Source organism: Festucalex cinctus, chromosome 18 (assembly GCF_051991245.1).
Source record: "Festucalex cinctus isolate MCC-2025b chromosome 18, RoL_Fcin_1.0, whole genome shotgun sequence".
Lineage (NCBI taxonomy): Eukaryota > Metazoa > Chordata > Actinopteri > Syngnathiformes > Syngnathidae > Festucalex > Festucalex cinctus.
Window position 1 is genome coordinate 1795658 of NC_135428.1, and position 24675 is coordinate 1820332.

At 42.5% G+C, this 24675-nt stretch overlaps 1 protein-coding gene and 1 long non-coding RNA gene across 4 annotated transcripts in view; one reads left to right on the top strand and one right to left on the bottom strand.

Moving 5' to 3' along the window:
• Positions 1–24675, top strand: part of LOC144006517 (uncharacterized) — a 57677-nt gene that overhangs the window by 19555 nt on the left and 13447 nt on the right. The window contains exon 3 of the long non-coding RNA XR_013279851.1: positions 8261–8396. This is a non-coding gene — a long non-coding RNA (uncharacterized LOC144006517). The remainder of the gene's footprint in view (positions 1–8260; positions 8397–24675) is intronic.
• uvrag (UV radiation resistance associated gene) overlaps positions 20997–24675 on the bottom strand; it is a 30854-nt gene continuing 27175 nt past the window's right edge. For all 3 annotated transcript variants that reach the window (XM_077505386.1, XM_077505387.1, XM_077505385.1), the window contains one exon: positions 20997–23688. In XM_077505386.1, coding sequence (XP_077361512.1) covers positions 22932–23688 — 757 coding nt within the window. In that variant the 3' untranslated portion in view covers positions 20997–22931. The remainder of the gene's footprint in view (positions 23689–24675) is intronic.

Sequence of the window (24675 nt, forward strand, 5' to 3'; positions counted from 1 at the left end):
GACGACGACCAGAAAGTCACGCAGTCAAGAACCTCCCAAGACTCGCAACGGTTGACGTTTCCCGGCGGCTGTGACCCTTTAGCGGGGACGGCCTGCCTTCGCTTTGAAGCCTCGGGGGACCCGACTGTAAATTGGGCTTTATTGCGGGGAAATGGATGGGTCAGGTACCTGCTGTGGCCCGTCGTTAGCCCTAAAAGAGCTTGATCACCTTGGGCTCAATCTGGGCTCTCAGCTACTTGTGTCGTGGATTACATATGCAGGCCAACTGCTGATGTACCCCTGCTGCCCGAATGGAGCACTGACACAATAGAATCCAAATGAAGCAAAGTGTGAAAAACCGCATGGGATTCTTCTTTTCCATTCACAAGTTGTTTGTAAACGCTGATGAAAGACATGGCTCCCTAAAGTGTGATTCATTACATGCTCTTTACCGCAACTTCGCAGCTTTCGGTTGTTTGCTTTTAGTAGAACTTAGAGGCGCATTAAATTTTGTTACACATTGAACAAAAATTATTGCCAGACAATTTTTGAAACTTCCATTGCCAAATCTGAAAAACAACAACTTCTTCCCATCCGCTTCTTCAAGGGCTGCTTATCTGGTTTTTAAAGCAGTAATCCTTCCATTCAACCATCTATTCTTTTTTTTTTTTTTTTTTGCTCTACCATCTAACAAATCATTTAAGCCATATATAGTATATTAGTAAGATTGATCAGGCAATGAGTATTTTAAGTCTTAACGGTCTGCGTGACCTTAGCTCTGCTCGAATCAATCAAAGTGGAAGAATGAGAGATACATTTTATACTGTAGTTATCTCATTTATTCTACTGCGGGAATCGGGTGTGTGGAAAAATACATTTATTTGATTTCATCATCTTCATCTCAATAAGTGATTGATAAGCCTGCTACTGTACATGTCAACAAGTTAAGATATATATCCAGTTATAACAGTTATACACCTCCAAAGAGCCATTTAGAATGGAAGCTAAAATGCTTGAGCGTTTGCTAGCCACGAAATCCTCAACAGAGCAAACACGAACGTGCGCGCTTTAGATGAAAGCGAGCGAGCGTGATGCTACAAGTATGACATTATGCTTGGGTTTCACTTTCCCCAGGATGCGTCGTCCCACCGCACGCGCGCGCGCAAGCAGGCAGACGTCCTGTTTGACTGGGCCGTGCAGTCCTTCCGTTTAAATGCTCCCACTGTCCCGCTGCGGGCAGTCTGAGGCCGTGCGGCTGAAGACGAAAATAAAAGTCAACTCTTTCTCCCCCGCGACTGCTAGTAAAAGCACACGCCTTTTAAGATGCTGTACAAATGTTTGGACACAAAAAGGCATCATCTCTCCTTATTAAAATTGAAATAATTCATCACTAAATACGTGTAACATGGAGGCCTGGAGGGGAAACGGATGCAATTATATGCTTATTTGAACCATATTGCCGAATGTGCCGCGGAAGCCCGTGTGACAGCCAGATTGCAAATAGAACCGAGCTCCTATTTGGGTTTGTGCTGACCATATAAGCAGGCACACAAATCAAGAGCCGGGCTGAGTCAACACGAGGATTTTCAAGGTTTATTTGCGTCTTACAGTGCCACGGTCTCAGCGAGGACATCTTTGTCACTTGAAGATATATTTTGGCCTCCCCACTTTTAAGCATTGTGCCAACAACGTTTATGTCTAATCAGTGATGGTGGTCAAGTGCTTGCCTGGTCTTGTCTGATATATTTTGGGCAGCCCTTTGAATGGCCGAAAGTCTTCTGTTTGTCTTGTTGGCGGTGGGGGAACAACACCAGACGACTCCCGTGGTCGGTTTGAAGCAACAGCAAATACGGAGCATACGTTCAATATGGATTATGGAGACCCCAACTGCTTGATACAAATACAGCGCAACATGCAATCTATAATCGAATATAATCAAATCAAATTTTACTGAAGATTTTGGTCAACTTCCAAATTGTGCAACTTTAGCATATTTTTGCTTTTCAGACAGAAAAAAATGGAATTAGAAGCATTGATAACAAGTGCAGCCCACTACCAGACGCCTTTAAAAGATTTTAAAAAAGTTCATGGACATGGTTCATGGTTCACTCAAGTTTTAGGTAGAAGTACGGTAATGTCTTGAAAAAAACATATATTTTTAAGATTGAACATTTTTGATGATTTAAAACAGTTATATTTTTCTTTCTCAACACATGTAAGTCTATATTTAAAACCATGCAACCTTGCAAAGCACATGCTCGAGTGTTGTAATATTTCTTTAATCCCGTTTTATCACCTTAGCCACAGTAGCCACAGGCTTCCAAACCTTGTTTTTCTGGTTACAATCTGTCAGTTGATGGTTGTTTATGGCGCCACTGACCTGCGTGCGGGATAATTAATAATAGTCTGATTCATCCCCTTCCAAACGCGCACGTCTCCTCCGTAGGAGGACACGGAGCAACTCAGTCTAGAAAATCCCTCTTGATTTAAACCTCCAAGACTGTGCGCTTCCTGTAAAACCGAGGCAACAGCAGCGGGAGCCCTCGGCGGTCTCACATGACTTATGTGACATGTTTCATTAATGGCTGAATGCTTGAAGTGAGCATGTGCAGATGTGAGGTATGCCAAATGTAAAATGTGGTTTTTGGACATTTGGCACGGCTGTTCTTAAGGTTTGTCAAGATGAAACAATGATATGTTGTCATGCATTTGAAGCTCGTCAAGTGCTTTCCAGTTTTTGTATTTACACTGACATGATAATATAATACAGTGCTGTTTATTCATTATTTATCCTATTATATACTGGTAGTAATGTTGAAAGCATTCACAAAAAAACTCCTACTTTTTATTCATCTCACATATTGTCGTGCATCTACTTCCACATAATTCATCCAGTTCACATCATTCCACTTTCAACATCTTCCAAAAATTCACGCCATGGGGGCTAGTATTTTTCTCATTCCAAATACTCACAGTTTTTCCCAAATTTAACATTTTTCACCCCAAAACTCCCCATTCATTCCAATGTTGTTCCCTCAAAGGTTGTTTATTATTCATTCCCAAGGACACATCCGACATGACACTTACATCATTTCGATTTGAAAATGAAATCATTTCACTTATTCAATTCACCCTGAGAACAACTTGCCAAAAATTTCTACAGACGAAAAATTTAATATTTTCACCATAAAATACTCACACAAAAAATCCTTATTCATTCCCAATGACAGTTTTAACAAAATAAAATCCACATTGTCCCCATTTGAAATTCAATATATTTGATATTTATGATGATATTTTGAGGCTGATGCCAATTCAGATATTTAGCAGAATAAAATACCAGTAAACCAGAAATTACATATGTTTACGTTTATTCCGTTTCTCTAGTGATTAGCTGCTCTTTGACGAATTTTCCAAAATACCTTTAATTAATTATTTTACATTTATTCATATTTATAATATATATGTATTCAATTTAATTAAGGCTAAATTACAAATTAAAAATACTTTAATAATTTTGGAATTGTTTAATGTCACACGTATGTATACAAAAGAATTGAATTAATAAAACAAACAAAAAAACACACCAAAGAGAAATGTTAAAGATTTTAAGTTTTAGAGGATCGAGATCATAAATCAAGGATATTTCAAAAAAATAACTTTGGATTCTCTTCCCATATAAAATGACATTCTAATGTAGTAGGCCACAGAAAGACAGAATCAAAAGTAGGACTAATAAGGCAACAGGTTTTGAGAATTCAAACAGTTGATCCGAGCTGTGACGACGTGCACGGACAGATGTTTGGAAACGGAACGAGAGCATGTAAAGCACAAACAATGCGTCTGTGTTCAAGGGAAGACAAGTTCGATACTGTAGATGCCTCCCAAACTGATCCCATATGGAACCTGCTTGTTGAAAGGCTCCGTCACAGAGTGAAGAGTTAAAGAGTTTCAGGTTTCATTTTATGTTACAGTTCACACTATATTGGGCAAACTGTTTGATTTTCAATGTGATCATGAAAAGTTACTAATCACCAGGAGTTTGTGGATTTAAAACGCAAAGAGAATCCAAGTCCACGATTTATTTTCTCCATGACGAAGAGCAAAAGCGACGTCGCTACCTACCCGCGGAGACTTCAGGTAAACGACAGAGCTGCACGCTATCCTTTAGATCTGGTCTGGCTCAGTATCTGCCGCGGATCACACTGAGACGTGACCTCTTCTCTTTCCTGCTTGCAGGTCCCCAAAAGCCCATCAGGCGTTAGACGATCCCTCCATTTTAGCTCGCAAGAAAAACACACTTGAAGAACGTTGGCGAACAGCTTCAGAGGGACCGTAAGAAAAGATGTTCAAGTTGGAAACAGGTTGGGGAGGGGAACTATTTTCACAGACTCGTATGGATAATAATTAAAAAATAAATTCAGACAGGTGGATGACGGGTCGATTGCAGAATGTTTCTACACCTCATTTCGCCGTCATTTTAAGCAAATGCAAATGCGCGAGAGGATGCCAGCATTACACGGGGAGTTTGAGTTAAATGCCTTGCTTGAGGGCACTCTCTAAAAACGGCTCTCACTGGTGCAGGAAAGACCCCCGCACAGGCACTTCAGCGCTTTGAGGTTTTCCTAAAAAGAAAAAAAAACAACGACCTAAATCCATTAAACTACGTTTAACATTATTGATTACTATGTTGTTGGTGCGTCTCCAATCCATATTAGACCCTGTAAAGTAAACGTAACACCTCACATTAATACCTTTTAACGACTTCAAATTCACCGTATTTCCGAAAAGGACATATGGTACCAATAGCAAGCAATTTTTCCAATTCCAGCTCCAATCACAGTTGGCTGCAAGGCAAGTGAAGAAAAAAAAAATTGGACCTCAAATATTGTTTTCCAGATCTTCACTGTTCCCTTCAATGACCTCTTACAAATAGAGCGCAAACTGCGTGCCGGTCCAGCTTGATACTCTTTCAGAACACGCATCTCCTTAACTCGAGGAAAATATATCGTGTATGCGGTCACACTGCGGGATAAAACCCCGGCTTAGTTAAGCCAACAACACTTTGTGATCTGCGGCGCTGAGAAATGCCAAATGACGTTACGCTGGAACTGAACAGCACTCGAATGAAACAATAGTTTCTTATCCTGACGGCGGACAGCGAAATCCCGCAAAATTTCAACATTTTCTCATTTGAAACGGCTTTTTTAAGAAAGTCTGAATTGGGTATTTACTCGTTTGAAATGGATCTATTTGAACCTGAAAGCAATTTGTTCACAGGCTCGCAAGTGTAAACATGATCAAGGTCTTGTGGCTGAAACATATCTGATTTTCCCCGCAATGGAACTTACAACAAAGCTTTGTTAACAGGGATGGAACGACTGAAAAACAGTTTAATGTTTCAGTAATCTGTGCCATGTTGGCAATAGAGTAGCTCATTTCCAAAACAAAGCAGAAGCCAAATTTAAGGGGAAAAAAAGGCACCATTATCTTTTGTTGAACTGCACTCTATGGGCTCTATTTTCACAGACAGTGCATTTGTGCCATGGTTTTCATATTAGCGCAAAGTTAGCTGTGTGTGTTTGTAAATCGGGCAGACATGTAGGTCTTGGGCAAGCTAGGCAGATGGTGCGGATGAAATAATGTCTTCGAGATGCACCCGCCGGAGTGACAATTTGGTGGATCTAAACGTTACGCCACATCAGACCACATCTAGTACCGGCACACGGTAGAAAGCTGCGTCTAACGCAATGTATTTCATTCATAAATGTGTAAACAGCTTTGTATTCGCACACAACGCCATCCCAAACTCATATTCAATAACTAATTAAGGATGCTAAGAAAGTGCTAGTTAATTGCTCCGTCCGTCATTGCATGATACAGCACAAATCTCCATTGTTAGCGGCTAGCAGCGAGCTAACCCTCACAACTACGGTTGCCAACTGTCCCGTATTATCCGGGACGCCCCGTTTTTTTGGGCTAAATTGTTATGTCCCGTCCGGGACCTCAAACGTCCCATAAAATAATTCTCAATACTTACATGAAATGCAGCAAACGGCATTCTTTGTCATTTTTGGACCACGGCGGCTCCCGTAGGTTGACAAGTGACAAGGAAGTTGCTCGTAGCCAATAAAATGAGTCGCTGGGTGTGACGTTATGTGGAGATCTTGCAAGGTAAGAGAGGCAACTAGAGGGAAAGAGAGAGGCACTTCCTGGTTTCGTCACAGCTTCATGTCACCTACACTCTAATGGGAATGTATAAACGTTGTGCATTTCGAATCTCATCAGAATATACACTGATTTCACACATCATGCTCACGCCACCATGGCACCGTGCCGTGCACCTGTCCCTTATTTCGGGATGAGAAAGTTGGCAACCCTACCCACAACCTTACAAACCCTAACCCTTAAACTTGTTATTGCAGGAAAGATACACTGCATTGACGTGAGCACAACGCATTGTGTAATGTAAAGGAAGAAATTGCCTGTGAAAATGAGGAACGGGAAAAGCGCTATAAAATGCCGAGCCAATGGCTGACATGTTGAAAAGGCATTCCTGCTTTATAGGCTTTGACACTCCACTTGGAAGGCCCTTGTTTGTCTCGGAGAGAATCTATACTTCCCGTAACGGGTTACACGCCAGATGGGATTCATGTTTATTCACTTCGTGAACCGGGACCGCATTTAAATAACCAAAAGCTAACGTCTATAATAGGTAATCTATTCCGCAACATGTCCGAAGGATGACCTTGATCATCCCGCAGCGCAAGCTCGGAGCACTTCCTGAGGTTTCGAGCATAATAACAAACTGTGAGGTCGCCATCGTAGTCCTCTTTTGAAACTCCTTACCAAAATAGTGCATGTGCAAGTGTGTCTTTTACGAGATACCACACGTGAAACGGAAGACTCATCATGGAAGTCGCTATTTCTCAGCATTCTCCGCGTTTGCAGGGTTAATTTGAGCCTCATGTGCGATCCTCCCGCGGCTGCAGCATTGCGGTACGTTGAGGCCAGCTGCCACTGAAATGACCTCTAATTATCACAGCTTTCGTGTCCTTGAGTTTGTGTGTGTTCCAACAGTCCCCATAACCATGCAAATCCCCTTTGATACATCGTAACAATTCCAATGTGTGTGTGTGTGTGTGTGTGTGTGTGTGTGTGGGAACACATTCTGTTCATACATGTGTGCCTAGCAAGCATGTTTCCATGTGTGGCACATAAAGTCACCGTTATTGGTGTTTACAACAACGTAGGAAAGAGGAAAGCAAAAAGCAAGCATTTTTCCCATGTAACCACAAACTGTCTTTAAAACTTCATGCCAACATGTTTTGAAAGAATAACATCAAGTTCGGATTATATCTAGTATATAAATAAATAAATAAATAAATATATATATATATATATATATATATATATATATATATATATATATATATATATATGTATATATATATATATTGTATTATATATATTTAATATAAATAAATACATGTTGACAACTTAAACAACCCATGTTTCCCCTTTCCGTTTGTGTCAAATTAGCTCAAACAGCTAACGGGCTGCTTCAGCAGGTCGGTTTTACATGTCACTAGCCCCACCTTTTTCAGTTTTACGCGTCACTAGCTCAGCGCGAACTCCACCCTCACCGATTTTCAACCCCTCCCCCCGCCGGAGAGTTCCAACCCACGAACAAACAACAGCAGCAGCAGGAGGACAGCATGGCAGCAAAACAACCCCATAGAAACTCTGAACCAGATTGTCCAGAGGACAACAAAAACATTTTTCTTCTGCCAAAGAAAGGCTTGTGGTTGGACTTTATTTATTCAATAAATATGCCCAAGCAACTCCCAAAACGTTAGTTAGTCAGTTCCCGCGAGTGGGGTGGCCTATTTTGCGTAGGACCCTGTAGGACTTATGGTTTGACCGGTACGGTACGAGAGTTGGGTGGCCGATTTCGCGGCCCCGTATCCCCCGCCTGGAGGGTCGGGGAGGGCCGGCACCGACACCGTTGGAAAGCCGAGGGTTGAGCCGGTTCCGGGGATATGGTCATTTTCCCCGTAGGACTTATGGCTCGACCGGTACGGGGGTGACAATCCCAGTAGCTGTACCCGGAAAATGTGCATCGTGAGGAGGGTTAGCAGCTTCGACAGTTTGTGGCAAACATTTAACGGACGACTGCTTCGTGAAATTGGGACCATACAAACGTAGATTAGCAGAACATCTTTCACTTAACCCAGGATCGGTACCAACTATTGAAACTAATGAGCCAATATTCCTTCAGGTGCAGACGTGAAGACTCCGTTTGTCAACAGGAGCACACGGAAAAGATGAGACTTGGCCACGCCCACTAAAAGCCACTTGTTTGATGCTCGGCTAACAGTAGACCTTCCTAATGGAGACTGAAACTCTACAACAAGGTACAATTTCGTGAACATTTCTTTTGATACAGTATTAGGGCGTTCAGAGGGTGGTTGGTATAATTGCTGCAAAGCTCATTTCAGGGGACCTTTAACCATCTTATTAACTAGACAAAGTTCTGAAATGGCTGAAAAGGGGCGAAAAAGTAGCAACATTGCAAGCCATCCGGCGAATGAACTTGGGATGTCAGAGGTGGTCTTCATTAATCCACTTTTTTTTTGTTTTTGTTTTTCTATCTGCCTAAAGGGTAGTATTTTAAGAGCAGATGCGGATGGTTTCGTTCAACAGCTGTGCCCCACCTGGGGACGAGTGTGTGTGGAATTTGCACGAGGGTGGATGCTGTTATTAGTTCATGGTCACCTTCCCTTCCTGGCAGCCAGTAACGCCTGCGCCGAGCATGAAGGCGGGCCAAGCCACACACACTTCATATGCGGCGCTGCTCTTTACGTCCCACGGTTTCATTCTCAGACTTTATATGGATTACAGTGCGAGCCTGTGGAGCTGTCTGCTCGGGATACGGTGTTGAAGTCAGATATATTGCCCTGCGCGGCTCTACCTGGGAGAGCCGAGGAGCTCGGAAAGCCGATCCTCTTCCCTGGCGCACGATCTGATACTTGTATGTTTTTACTCTCGCGGTGATTTGACACCGCAGTGCATGAGGCTAAAGCATTTCGAGAAAGTGTGCGCGCAACCCTCGCCAGCATCATCGGGAGATCTTGGATGCGAAGGCCCGAAACGTTTCTAGAAGAAATAATAAGAACGTGGGGTCCAGCTCCCTCTGGGTTGAAATCCCAGCTAGCGCCAATCACAGGGGCAAAAGCTGAATTCCTTGTCTGGAGGTGCCAGAAGCCGTTAATGTGAGCAGCAGTGTTCACTCGCTCAAATATAACAGAAGGGAGGGAAGATGAGGAGCATTCCGCGATAGAAGGAAGTTCTCAACTAAAACTAACAGAGAGCGAGCGGTATTCATTGGCTGTCAGTTACCAAGGAGGTTTTTCCTTGACAACATTCGCTCATCTTTTATTCCTCCCTTCCCGGTTTGGTCTTTATTGAGTGATTGAATTAGCCTTATGTTAGCACTGATGCTTCAATATGTGGGTGCTATTTTTATGGCGTTTTGTTTCAAATCTGTGACGAAGCCGCTCATGACGGCGGTTTTCCATTCTTAAAAGTTTATGTGAACGCCTCTTGGCTTGCCACCCTGAGAGCTGATTTCGACCGTGTGATGCAAGAAGGAGCCTTGAAGGTTGCGTGGTGCGTATGTGCAGAAAAGGGTGCAAAATAGCGTTCTGTTACATCACAGCCTGTTGCGCTTTGTTGATTGTCCTCCTTTGCACTGACGTCATTTGACATTCATACCTACAGTACTTCCTTCATACCCTACAAATTGGCGGATCTCGTTACCGTTCAGATTAAATTCTCAGCTGTGTAAGAGTTTAACTGGATGTTATTTATCCCTGAAGTCAAAAGGGAACTCCCATGTGAGTATAGCCTACAAGTCATTCAGGGTTAATGTGAAATACTCCTTATTCCTCCCCCTACCGGATGATTTAACCCTCAGAGCTACGATTGCTGCCATCATTCAGTCATGGTCACAACCGACAAAACATTATTGACCCCAAACTTGACCAAGCCTATCTTACTATGGCGTACCAGACTACCAGATTAGTTGTACTCGCTGATCCTCAAAGCAGCCTGATAGTCAAGTACCAACAGCTGCAAGCATTGTAGCATAAAGAATGAAACCGAAGCAAGTCATCAGATTTCTGTCATCCAATGGGGGGGTTTAGGGGACCTCGATGTGACCTGAAGTTACAAATCTCTAAAAGGCGGCAAACAGCATTCTGCATGTCCAAACCCTTGTCGAGGCTTAATATACACCATTGTTCCTGCTCAAAGGGTGTTGCTATTGTTCATCCCCATCTCCTGTATCTACTTGGCTTCTATTCTTAGCTCCATTGGCGCTCAGATTACAATAACATGTTGTCTTTTGTGGCGCGGGAAGTGTTACGGTGTCAGACGGCACAGGAAAGCCACAAATGTGTCGCGCATGTTGGCAGGTGTCATGTTGGGATCATGTTGCACTGAAATCACTCTTAAACTCCGACACTCGACGCAATACCAGTCGGGCGATCTACAATCGCAAAGTTTTCCTTTGGGCATCCGGAGCAGGTCGATGGCGGTGAAACATGGCAGCTCTAGTAAGGTGAGACTACAGCCATGTAATATTAGTTATTATTATTAGTTATTACTGGACTGCCACGGTGGATGACTGGTTTGTAGAGGTGTGCAAAATTTCAGATTCTTAGATTATTCACGATTCGGCCGTGGAACAATCGAGAACGATTCACAAACGTCCAAATTCCGATGATATAAATATGCCAAGGGAAGCGAAACTAAAGTGAACCGGAGCGGAAAGTACGCGGAACTGAAACGCAGTAGCGCGCGCGGTCTTCGGGACGCTTTTGGAACGGACCGAGAGTACACATCCACAACTCACGCCTCGAGATTCAAAACAACAACAAGCATGGCTGAGCTGACCAACCCACCTCTTCATGACATCAGACCTGCTCCGAAAAGGCAAACAACTTCAGGCGGAAGTATCAGCTAGCTGGCTGCAGTGCGTCGGTTAGCGTTCTACAGGGCGTCGCGCAGTGATGCGAACGAACGAACAGAAAAGTAGTGGCTGGCGGTAATGGCGTCTGACTTTATTCAGAAAAGAGTATTGTGGTGGAAATGTATCACGCTTTTGAAAACAAATAGTTTTTAGAAGAAAAACGCTTTATTTCCGAGACCCCAGCCAGCTTGCTGGACTATTTTCCTCTCGTCCAACGCCGAAGTCAGTGCTGATCGCACACACGGGAGGTGAGGATCAAATTGAGATTCATGTTAAAAAAGCCGAACGATCCCTTTAATGTTTACACGTTCATGTTTACACAAGTTAAAAAGCAGAAAAGCACTTGAGGGTTGTTTTTTTTGTACCTCTGAGAAACTTTAATGTTTACATGTTCATCTTTACACAACTTAAAAAGCAGGAAAGCACTTTTTTTTTTTTTTTTAGGCATTTGTATTGAAGTAGTAGTTCACATTGTCTTTCATTTATACCTCAGTGCACTTTTGAGTGGATAAAAATAATATATTTTTGCTCAATGCTATGTTTTATTCTGTTGAAGACTGAATATACTTAAAAGCTGTTGTTACAGAATGAGGACTTGAGTATTTTATTTACTGTTTTGAACTGTTAACTTGATACTGAAATAGTAGTTTATTTAGGCCTGAGAGGACTTTTGTACTATTTTTGTAACTAATGTACGAAACATTAAAAGCACCAAAATACATTGTTTTTTTCTGCTGCCTGGGGGGGAAATCAATAATCGTTTTATAATCGAATCGTAGCCTCTGAATCGTAATCGCAATCGAATCGTGAGGTGCCCCAAGATTCCCACCTCTACTGGTTTGCACTTCCACCTCCCAGTACTGAGGACTCGGGTTCGAGTTCAGGCTCCGGCCTCCCTGGGTGGAGTTTGCATGTTCTCCCCGTGCCCGCGTGGGTCTTCTCCGGGTACTCCGGTCTCCTCCCACATTCCAAAGACATGCATGGAGGTTAATTGAGCGCTCCAAATTGTCCCGTCGGTGTGCTTGTGAGTGTGGATGGTTGTTCGTCTCTGTGTGCCCTGCGATTGGCTGGCAACCCGTCCAGGGTGTCCCCCGCCTACTACTCAAAGCCAGCTGAGATAGGCTCCAGCACCCCCCGCGACCCTTGTGAGGAATAAGCGGTCAAGAAAATGACCTGCGATTATAAAGTTTATGCGATACAACATATTTTTTTGTATACTATTGACAAACGTTCGGTTTTTATTAATTATTAGTTCACCACTATATAGCGCTGGGGATCATGCAATACATACAAACAGAACATACAACTGCTCTGTGGGAAAAAATATTAAAATAGCTCAAATTGGCTAAAAACCATCACGGTGCTCTCCCATACCACAAAAATTCTACTTTCTCACTAATGAATGTAAAGTGTCCTGTTTCTAGCAAAATAGTTCCAAAACTGGGACCATTTCAAGTTCCTCATTACCGTACACAATCAGGGTAGACATACATCATGCTAATTCATATCGCCTTGAACCTGCAAAGAGCGCAACAAAACATCGGCAGTAGTCCTTCCGAGGACTGGCCGCCATTTTCTGATCATGCAACCAACATGTGCCTCCAATAAGAAGTGGCAGTAAATGAGGGTCAGAGTTGACTCTGCTAAAGCTGCCAAGACATCAGAAGACGGAGATAAGAATCTGGGAAAAGTCAATATTAGTCAGGAGATATGAAGACAGAGACATCTCCAGATCAGCGCAGCGGCCCTCAGGACGTTTCAAGCTGGGCCCCGCCCACATCCCTCATCCGTTGAACTGAGCGTGTACTCGCTCCTATCTAATCCATCTCATCTGCTCTGGTGATGTCGGGCTGCCGCTGCTGCTGCTGCTCAGGAATCCGCGTACCAACTTTTCTCGAAGCAGATTCCACACACAGATTCGAACCTCACAATTACATTATAGCAATATTTACAAATTATTAACACAGTTGGAAAACTGGACAGATTTCCGGCTGATATCTTACTGTATATTCAGTATGGTTAACGATATACTGTGCATGATTTACACTTCAAGCAGACATTGTTTAAGTTCCAGGATGTATGAAGGCAGATTTACAATTTCCTAAAACATTTGGATAGTAACAGTAACTTCATTTAAAAATATTTCCCCCAAGTCCTATGAGGCTTTCCAAGCAAGCCAATTAATTTGACGTATTTCTCTGCATGCATCCAAAACATTATCGCCATAGAACGGAGTGTGATTTATATGCTTTAGCTAAACTAAGAGCATATGTACAGATTTTTTTTAGTGAAAAGTTATTTCCCAACAGTTCCAATGAAAGAGGTCACTTTTGGACAGAAGATTCTGATTTCAATTTCCTGATAATAAACTTGAGGAAGCACCAAGCATAAGTTGTGCTTGCTTATCGATGGAAAAATACTGAAACAGCATTCGACGACATTGGTCAAGTAAATTCCAAACGGTAATGCAACTTGAAGGAACATGGTGGTACAAAGTTCCGTGATAACAGGCAAGGATACTTTTCTCAATTGGGATTGATTGATGAAAATGATTTCAAACGTACTAGTATTTATAATTATGTAGTATTACGTGTTTAGACTAGCGGGGTTCACCGTGTCCGGAGACCTGCAGGTTTTAGATGTTTCTCCCTACCAACCAGGGTTATTATAGTTTGGGAATTTTCCTATCAGTTACCGGGTAGTTTTTATTTCATTTTGAGTTCTGTTCCGAGGAATCCGAGGCTGCTGTCCTTGGTTTTGTCAGGGATGAGATGTTCTGGAGGACCCAAGTGCAGGTAGCGAGGAGGCAGAGGAATGAAGTCCAAAAGAGGGATTTTAATCAACAAAAATGAGAAGGCAAAAAATGAGGCACGAGGCTGGGAGTCCTAAAACAACAAAGTCCAGAAAGGGAAAGCGAGATGAGACAAGACGTGGGAAAGCAAACAATAATCACTCCAATATATGTTGTGATTGAACAGAGTCGTATGACTTGACACAATGTGTACGAAATTTGGTGGCAATTCAACTTGCTGTTCTTATTTTTTTTTGATCCCCCGCATAGTACCTTGGGACTTGCTTGAACCTTGAAGGCTTCGATTTGAGACTTTTGCACATTCCACCTCTGCAATGGTATTGTGAGCAAGAAAAAAAAAATCTACATGCTACTAGTTTGGTACTTCATTGTGTGCATGGAAAACTTTGGAAAAGGTTGCAAAGAAGTGCACATAACATAAGCCTTGAAGCCAATAAAATGGAAAAACAAATGGTAACTCGCATTCCGTTGTTTAAGTCGCAAAATTTGCATTTCTTTACCACTTGGAACGATGGCATGCGATACAATCAGACATCATCTAGAAACAACATAATTACACGCGAAACCTTTGTTATACGTTTCCTCATGTCTGTAATTCATCAAAATTGAAAAAGTCTTTGAGTCTGTGTCTTATTTCAGTTTCAGACAGATAATAACAGTCACATTAATGTCATAACACGACCGTTCGTTTTTGGGTTGAGGGGGAGCGGATCGGTATCCATTTCAAGAAACGGACTGCTAATATGAAAGAGAAATTTGTGGATCGACTCAGATGATCTCTTGTTACGAAGAGACAAAAAACAGAATCGCTTGGCCACTAAACGATGTTTGTCCTGACATAAATGGTTCAATTTGCTTTTAATAAACGCAACACATGCAAAATGAGGCTGGTCAGGATCGATCATGATTACAAAGCTAACGGTTGGCAAGTTTACTTTCTTCAACTCACTAAACTTGTAACTTCATACCCACTAAATGATTCATTTGCGTTTGGCTGTAACGTTTTTGTCAAATGTTGGAACGGAGGCCTCATGAAATGAATCAAGCCGCCAGAAATGTGGGAGACATTTTATTCATTCCGGGATTAAAAGATTCAAGTCCAAAATGTAAACTGGTTCCACGGGCTTAACGTTGCTACCGCGTTGCAACTAAATTGCTCATTTGTTGACTAAATCACGACTTTTAAGGCCAAGAAGTTGAGCCAGAATGGCCAGTGGCCAATGTTGCAACGTCTGGACATGAAAGACACATAATGAAAGAGGAAATTTTATTAGACGGGGCTTGTTGTTTTTAATAATGCACGGGGGGTAATTTGGAGGGTGGAAATGTGGTACTGCACTGTGAAAAGCGGGGAAAAGCTATAAAAATGCCAAATTCAATATTATTAAAAATAGTTCCCTAGATTAAAAAGGTTTTTGTTTGTGATATGCTTTGGTCGTAGAATGCTTCTCAAAAGTCAACCTTGGAACAGAAACGCCAAAAGATCCTATCAAGCAACTTCTCAGGCCTACACAGTTTCTCGTATCCATTCCATGACTGGTCCGAGGTCACCTTCCGGGGTTATGACCATTTCAGCCACTTAGAAAGTCTGGTCATTTTCCATGATCCGTCCCAGTAAGCTATTAGGCGACACTTGTCCGACCTCTTCAAAATAAAATCATTGAAAATAGTTCTGTCACTGTCGTCTAAAATACAATAACGTAGTTCTACTATTTTGGTCTTAAATTACTGTATATTTAGTCCTGTTTTCCTCGCGGGGAGCGGAGAAGTCGACAGTTTGTGTCGCGCATACACAAATGAGAAATCAATTGTGTTAGTTGAATGATCCGAGCCTGCTCTGGTAATCCAGCTCGGCTGCAAAAAGTGGTGGGACCGAATTCTGGGAGAGTCTTCAAAACAGAGGTCTTCCATGTCTCCCGGTCCTGTTAAGAAAGTGGACCTCGAGGCCCTCTGGAATAACAAGGAAAGCCTGCAGCAAAAATAATCCTGCCCACACACAATAGGGGAGTATGTGGACTTTGTCTCCGACACGGCTCTGAAAAATGTGCAGAGTGATAAGAACGCTGCCCCGCTTTTATCATAAAAAACAAGGATGCCGGTCTTAGTGAGCAGGCTCACCAGACTATCCGTCTGACTTCCTGGCAGCTGACGGCTCTGGCGGCATTCATCACACAACTTGGAGCAAGTAACAGAAACCACGCCGATGGGTCCGAGCGGCCATTTGCGATTAGAAGCAGCAGGCAACAACAAATATTGTTGCACCGGTGACCATCTTGGTGAAACGATGCCGATGTCTTCCATTCAACTACATCATTTTTAACATACCCATAGTAAATCAAAACCAACAAAATTATTCTTCATAGTCACATGACATAATTAAAAACAAAAAATAGAGAGAAATTGTACGGAGCCCCTATAGTGACATGGGAGAAAAAAAATAAGTATGTTTCTTGTCCAGACGAGAAACTTCCTCTTTCTCGTCCGGACAAGAAACTTTCTTGTCCGGACAATTAAAGTTTCTCGTCCGGACAAGAAAAGTTTCTTTTCCGGACAAGAAACTTCATCTTTCTTGTCCGGACAAGAAAAGTTTCTCAACCGGACAAGAAACATTTTCGTCCGGACGAGAAACTTTCTCGCCTGGACAAGAAACATATATTTGTTTTTTTTCCCATGTCACTTTCAGGGCTCCGTGAAATTGGGTGGAAGTAGCAAGGGAAAAAGTGTTGTCATAGTTTGGGAAGGTCCCCGAATTAATTTAATTTCTGCCATGGAAATCTGCCCATAGAGGAAAAACAGCAATTGGACGAAATCCCGAAAGTTTCTGTGAGTTCATGATGTACTATGAACGTAATATTGGAGGCAATGTACATTGATGTGTTTAAAAATTTCTCTCCTGATAGTCCGAGAACGTCGAACGTTGACCATCTGGTGCTCTCGGAGAGAAAAAACCACATCAAAACAACCCTAAAAACGAAGGTGTAACCTCTAAGGTCAAACGCAATTTGTTCTGAGCTGCTGGCTGCCCTCTAATTTGTTCAAATTTGCAACTGTCTGTTTCCCTTATGAAATATCGGAGCATGAATAACCTTTTCCGAGGTCAAACTGTCACTTTTTTTTTTTTTTTTTAGTCATGCAGGCAATGTTTTAAGTGATGTTGTCTTATCGTCACTTACATAAGTCATAATTCATTTCCCATTGTACAATAAGTTCAATTTCATGATCTATGACTGGTATTTTTCCCCACATTGCCATCCTTGGTACCCTACAACTGAAAACCCACAAAAAAAAGCAAACTACACTGGAGTCTTTAATGTGTTTGTGTTCTCTCAGACCGAAAAGTGAATTCTGATAAAGATTTAGTATGGATCAAAAATACTTTTCTTTCCAAAACAAAACTAATGGTGCACACTCGGGCTGGGCGATATGGCAAAAAAAAAAAAAAATCTAAATTTTTGCAGTCATTCAAGATGATCACGATTTTAAATGGATTTTAATCTAATAAAAGTTTTGGTTTTGTGGGGGGGTGGGATTTTGTTTTCTTTTGGTTATTTCATGTATTCCTCGTCTCTTCCCTTGTCCCGTTATGTCAAACCACGTCCACCTGAGTGTGTCTTCCCTTCCCGCCGTGTTGACCAATCAGCTCCCCAGGCCTCTTGTATCTTGCCCAGGTGTCTGTTGTTTTCTCGTTACCGCGTGTATTTAGTTAGCCTGCTTTCCTTCACTTCTGGTTGAGTCATTGTTGATGTGTGTTGTTGTTATCCCATGTTTGCCTGCCATGCCATGTCTCGTTTCCCTCCTGTTTTCGTTGCTTTAGTCGATTTTTTGGCTCTTGTTAATTTTGTTATTTTCACAGAGTACCTTGTTTACCTTGTTGTTAAACCCCTTTTTTTACTTGCATCCCTGCATTTTTTTGAAATCACGATGTATCGAATTAATTCGATTTATTGCCTAGTGCACAATTGGTGAAGATGCAGATTCAACTGTAAACAGACAAGACCAGAATATAGCTGTCAATAATTGTTTACACAAAAATAACTCAAAATACAGCCAATGCAAAATAATATCTTGGGAAAATGTACTAATTTTGGACATTTTCACATAGGAGTGTACTCAGTTTTGTTGACAGGGTTTTAGCTATTTTAATGGCTGTAAGTGGACTTGATTTGAGAGAACAATATATTCGACCCCAAAACTGATTTTACGGTTCAAATTGGTTTTCATAACGTCTTAGCATTCATTAGCATCATACGGTATGTTACTATGTATTATGTAATTCACATACAAATAAGGCTGACTTGTCAACCGAATATAAATCTTGAAGTCACATTCTTTTGTAACTTGATGCTTCCGTTGGGTGGCAAGCAGAAGTTAGAAGACACACCTAAAAACGGGCTAGTGATGCAAACTCACGAGATTGTTCCGTTGTGCGAACACAATTAAGGAGTCGAGCGCATTTTGGACGGATCCCTCCGAGCGGTTAACGTGCGAGATAATCGTTGTAATCTGGAAATGCGGTCACTGTTAGAAAACAAGCGATTTAAGGTGAAGAACCAAATGTGCGTTTGCTGGAGATTACATGCATGACGTCAAATCTTATCTGAGCTCACAGAACGCCTGGCTTGGTTCTCGCCTCAAAATGTGCCAAAAACTGCAACCGTTAGTCTCACAAGGGTCGAAATCGAAGTTGTTTGCGAGCACAGGTTAAGTGAACTCAGAAAGATAAAATAATACAAAAGTAGTACTAATAGAGAACAGAAAGGACGCAGATAATGAAGAGACGGCCGAATGCCAATTGGCTCTCGGGCGGGCTGAAAGATCCGTGAAGAATCCACCATTATTCGAAGTAAATTACTCTGCAAGAATAGGAGAAAAAAAAAAGAGAGAGAGAAAGAAAGCATTGCACTAATTTAACGAATACTTCTGAAGTCAAAGTGAGCTCAAGTCAGACCATGAACCAACAAAATCAATCAGTCGTGGTTGCTCATAACAGCAGTGACGACAGGAGTTACATGTAAGCGTGTGGAACATTTGACACATTCGTTATTGGATTCAGTAACGACCATCTGACATTTATAAAACAGGAACTCTACGGCCAATGACTTCTGCCATTCGGATTTGCAAGATGCAAAATTCGAGCCACAATATTCATGAATCGGTGTGACGGTAAAACCTGATCTAACGTCAACCATGCTTTGACTCAACTTTATTTATAAAGCTCTTTAAGAACAGGCATTGCTGTATACAAAGTGCTGTACATAAACATACTGTTTTTTCATGCAGCCTTTCAGACTTCACACACAATTTCTTGAGAAATGACAAATGTCTAGTTGTGTAACTGAATCTAGTTAACTCATTCACTTCCAGCCCAGTTAAAAATGGATCTTTGACGTATATAGTCGTCAATGGCACTGAATGAGTTATAAAAATAATAATATATATATATATATATATATATATATATATATATATATATATATATATATATATATATATATATATATATATATATATATATATAACTCGACAGTTCCATTGTCACAAATAGAAAAGCCTAAAGTAAAGAAAGGAGTAGACGGAATCCATTAGATCAGGCTTGGGCAACTGGTGCTCAACGTGGCCTGTGAGTTATACTAGAAGTTGAGCAGAGTGGCAGCTTCCAGTGGATTTCAGCATGAGGTGTCTTAAGGCAGTCTGGATAAGGTCAGAGAACGGAGAGATGGATATTTAACTGGTTTATTGGGTGTGCTACGGTCTAACTGAAGAGGCAGTTCTGTGGAACGTGTCGAGTGGCGAGGTGATGAGATCATGACCATGATTGGGGGGGCACCGTTTTTCCTCAAAAGCAACATTGAAAACGGGCCTACGGCCAGAAAGAAGAGCAGACGTGATGTAATCCACGAAAACACATTGACTTTAAAACCTGTACATCATCAGGCAGCAGGACGGGAATAGGATCATCCGGTACAAATCTAACCTTTCCCTTAAGGTGCAATGATACGCCTTTGCTTATTGTTCATGATTGTCGGCTGCAGGCAAAATGTTTTGGTGGTTCATTGAGCCATCCTCTTGGTAGGTAATTATAGAACATCCTAAAATCCTCAAGCGTGAATTTACAACGCGATTGTCACATGAGTGCAGTGACATCACCGCGTTTCAAGTGAGCCTCATTTGTTCAGTTGATTTATCGCTCGGAAAGAGCCGGACATCATTTCATAAGGCTGCCGCAAACATGTGGAAAATGGGTCAGGGAAAGGTTTGGCCGCAAAGCAAAGATTTTTTTTATTTTTTTTATTGCTGCAACGGTATTGAGGTGACTGGGACCGTATCCAAATAGTCCCGTTTAGGAGATGGTTTCCACAGCTGAGCACAAGCTCCAGCTTACCGTCGACCGTCCGATTTGCAGCGGTTCCAAGATGAATGGAAGCATCCGGATCTGGACTTTGACTGGACACTGGAGCTGTCCCGTCCCCCTTATCCACTTGTAACATCGTCCCAAGGCACCTGTTGAACCCAGCTACGAAGCTAGCTCGAGGCGCTATATGAGGTCCCAACTTGCTAATGAATGACAAAGTACTTTCGAGCTCCGCGTTGACGTTAAACCGCAGTTGGGTGCTCGCCAAAGCTCGACTCCGTTGCACTTTTGTCCCCCGATGTAATAAATACGAGGCGCTCACAGGAGGACAACAAAGTGAGGAAGTGCTATATCAAATGTCAATCCATCTACTAATAAATAAAACTACATCTGTCAATCAATACCACTGCATATGCAACACAGCAACTGCGTATTAGACAAACGTATTGTTCCTGTATATTAACTCATTTGCTCCCAATAACGTGTAAATACGTTTTTTTTATGTAAGTGTCCCAAAGACGTATTTATACGTTTTTTTTTGTTTTTATGCTAGAACATACAGAAGGCTTTGATGCAGCCTCTCAACTGCAAAGAACGGTTGCAGAAATTGTAGTTATTACACAAACGGCCAACAGGTGGCAGCAGAGCAAAGGAGATCAACCAGGGACACTTTTTTTTTTTTTTTTTTTTTTTTGTTGCAATGCATCAAACCCAAAATTGTGCCATAAAAAAAGCGTAAAATTTTCACCCAATGAAGAATAATGAATAAAAACAAATAATCCGATCAGATCCCACTTAAAAAGAGAAGCACACACCAATTGGACTGCAAGTCTTTAATAACAAAAAAGAAACCCATACAAAAGTATCTGTACACGGTGACTTACGGAACCATCTTGCAGTTTATGGAAATGATCATCATACGGTTCCTCTTTGTCATCTTACATACACGACCTCCTCAAGTCCACTGAGGCGGAACTATGGAGCTGAAATGAAAACGTGGGGCTGCCGGTGGCGGATTTTCACACTGCAGATGTCCACATCAGGACCAAACAACATGGTTGGGTTTAGAATTTAACAATACACGTTTGTTTTCATTTAGGGGCTATAACACTATTTAATGAATGTGAAAATAAAACACAACATATAAGCAGACTTTTTTTGTTTTTGTTTTCCTGAATACCAGTGTAAGGAAGTATTCAGATCACCGAGATGAAATCTCAGACGAATGAATTGAGATAATTAACATCACACTTGCAATAGAGCCTGAGTGAGACATTGCAACCGATTACAGAGACGTCCAACCACAACATTTAAGGTCTACAAAGGTCATTATCAATGTCAAAAAAAAACAAAACACAATCATGATGGTCCAGTGCGGTCATCAGCTGACAGGTTGCCATGTCGACGGGGATGCTAGCGAATCTCAGCCACCGCCTCCATTTCGTGCTCGTTCAAAAAAGGTCATTGCGTAAGGTCATGTGACCATCTCGTTGGCATGCACACATACAAATTGCACGCGCCCGTTTACCATCGCCATGCAAGGCTCGGCAAGCATCTTATGAATTCATATTGGCATACGCGTCCATTGGTATCGTTCGGGATGGGCGTTTACAAAGTGGTCTTGATCAAATATAATTGTGATTTATAAAATATTTTAATGGTGAATCTCTTCCGCAATATTCTAAACTCCATGACAGTGTTTTTTCTTGTTGCCACAATTGGTGGAAAGTGACATTAATCGATAAACAATTCCACATTATTGACCACACTTCCAAAAAAATCAATTAATCGATTACTATGCCCATCACCGGCGGCCACGGTTGTCCGAGATCAAAAATGTGTTACGTGGTGACGATTTGCCCGTTCAAGAGTGAAGCATGCAAAAACATGTCCGCTATAAATTAAAGCGGAAGTCAACCCGACAATTTACGACGGCATTATCGTTAATATTGCGTTTGTGGAATATGAGATGAGCAGCAAAATGCACCCGTTTTTATTTATCTCAGAGGGGTGGCCATTTTGTCTCTTGCTGAAAAAAATTACATCACGGTGCCTCAGAAATCAGGTAAGGACCAATCACGGTTCACCTTTTTTTTTCTGAGTTTGGTCATGTGACGTTCACAATCTGAGCCGTGATTGGCCGGTACCTGACCCAAAGCAGCTGTGATGTCATTTTCAGTCGACAGCAAAGTAGCAAAATGGCTACACCTGATATGGATTCAAATTGGTAGATTTTGCTTTTGCATTCATACTCCAGCAACACAATAATCAGAATAGCATATTTATAGCCTATTATTGTAAAGAAAAATTTTGGGTTGACTTCTGCTTTAAACCTAAGGCATATTAGTATGAAAAGTAAATTTTGAGCATCTGCAGTGAAATATTGTTTGGGATTGCTTTTAACATGTTTCTGGATGAGTGCATGTTTCATGTTTCACTATATGAGTTTATAGAAGATATGATTCATATTCTGGACTATTTTATGAATAATTTAAAGAAATGCATTGAATTATCTGTATTACTGAATCAATTGTTAATATATGAATGGCAGCTTTTAAAAACAAAAACAAAAGCCAGCTGTCCCGATACTTGCACTTGTAACTGCGTTTCATTTTCAAATATGTTATGGAATTTGTTATAGTAAGTGCAAATTGGTCACGATGCCGTAATAACTCCACTATTGTCCTCTCACGTCACATCCCTGACCAAAATTCTTTCTTATGCCTGCCTCTTCTCCTTCAGTCCACCTGGCCTCACTTGTCCGAGTTTTTGCGCGGTCGTCGGAAGCTGGACATGTTCTCGTTGAGCGCGTAGATGCGTCTGGAGAACTCCTCAAAGCCGGCGGCGTCCAGCTCGCCCAGCACCTGCTCGTCGCACTCCACGGCGACCGCTTGGTCCACGGGGATGCAGCGGTAGTCTTCCATCCGGGTCTCCTCGGCCAGCTCCAATCCCGCCCGGAGTCCCGCTCCCGGGCCCGGGCCCAGGTTGGTGGCCTCCGTCCCCATGATCTCCTCGGCTCGCTCCACCGAGCAGCACGGGCCGGGACCCGGGATCAGGCCCGCCGCCAGAGAACCGTTCATGACGTTTGTGCGCTCGTCCTCGCTCGTGTCCTCCAGTGTGGAAGAGCGACGGGGATTTTGCTCTTCAGTCCGATCTTCGTGGACTTCCGTGTCTCTGTTGCGTATCTCCTCCATCTCTTTTCCCTCCTCGTTGGGTTCGGCGGTCTCTGTGAGGTCAGGTGAGGCCGTTTTGGCACCCAGGGAGGAAGACAAGAGTTTTGGTGGCGACGATTGCATTGTTTCGGCTACCGTGGCTGGCTCCTCCCTCACGGTCGTGCCATAACCGGGCGGCGGGTTTGTCTTGTACTTGTCAGCCTCCGAACTCGCTCTCTTCCGCAGGCCCCGGTCCGGGGAGCTGGTGTGCCGCGGGTAGGCCGCTTCCGAGGCGGTCGGCACGCCCAGGTGAGACTTGGCTGGCACCGGGATGGCGCTCGAAACATGCTGCTGATCACTGTGGAGGAAAGGGAATACGAAAATCAGCAATCGGGCACACATTTCTTCGGTTTCATCAAATTGCGTCATGTTTCATTGGAATTCGCAGCTCTAGTTAGGGCCCGAGCGGCTACCGCTGCCATCTGCTGGCCATAGTTAGTGGGTGTTTTTGATTTCACAACTCATTGACCCGGCAATTGGACGTTTGCACTGACCACTGATATATTCACAAAAAATTTCAATTTGGATTTCATCAAATTTCAAGATGCCCCCAAAATCTGTTTGTGATCCCGGGGAACGACAGCCGCACTCCACTTGACAACATTTACGCGCTCGCACTTTCGCTGTCATCCACGAGTGCACAGCAGGCGCTCGCCCAAGTATGCCAGACATTTTTCCGCCGTAACCGATAACAGACCCGCGATCTGCAGCAGCCCACCTCGCCAGAGTAGTGAGGCCATAAATCCGCTTAAACGCGGCCCCTCCCCTTTTCCGATAGGCTTGACCATTTATAATACAAGCAGACTCCTTATTCAGACCATTCGGCTGGCTCTTAAGTGGGTTCAAAGGTGAAAAAGATTCTCTTTTGTGATCTCAGAAGATTCATGCTCGCTACTGAATTGCCGCACTCTTTTCATTTGAAATGGCCGCCGAATATGGGCGCACATGTTGAGTATAATGCATTGAATGTGTACTTGTTTGATGGATGAATTCACCATCAAACACATGGCAGCCTATTTCAAAAGGGGCCCCTGACATTGACCTTGAAAACCCTGTTGAAAAAGACTGTGACATGTCGGACAATTGTGAAGAAGAATAGAAATGTAGCATGCCTGCTTCTATGAGTAAATTGTCAAACATCAAAGTGTCAAAGTCCACAATCTTCGCGGACCGGCAATCCAAGGGGATTGGCTGTTCAACGGCTGATTAACCCTTTGACCGCCAAAAACGTTTAATAACATTTAGTAAAATCACAATGTATGCCACCATAAACGTTAAGTGATGT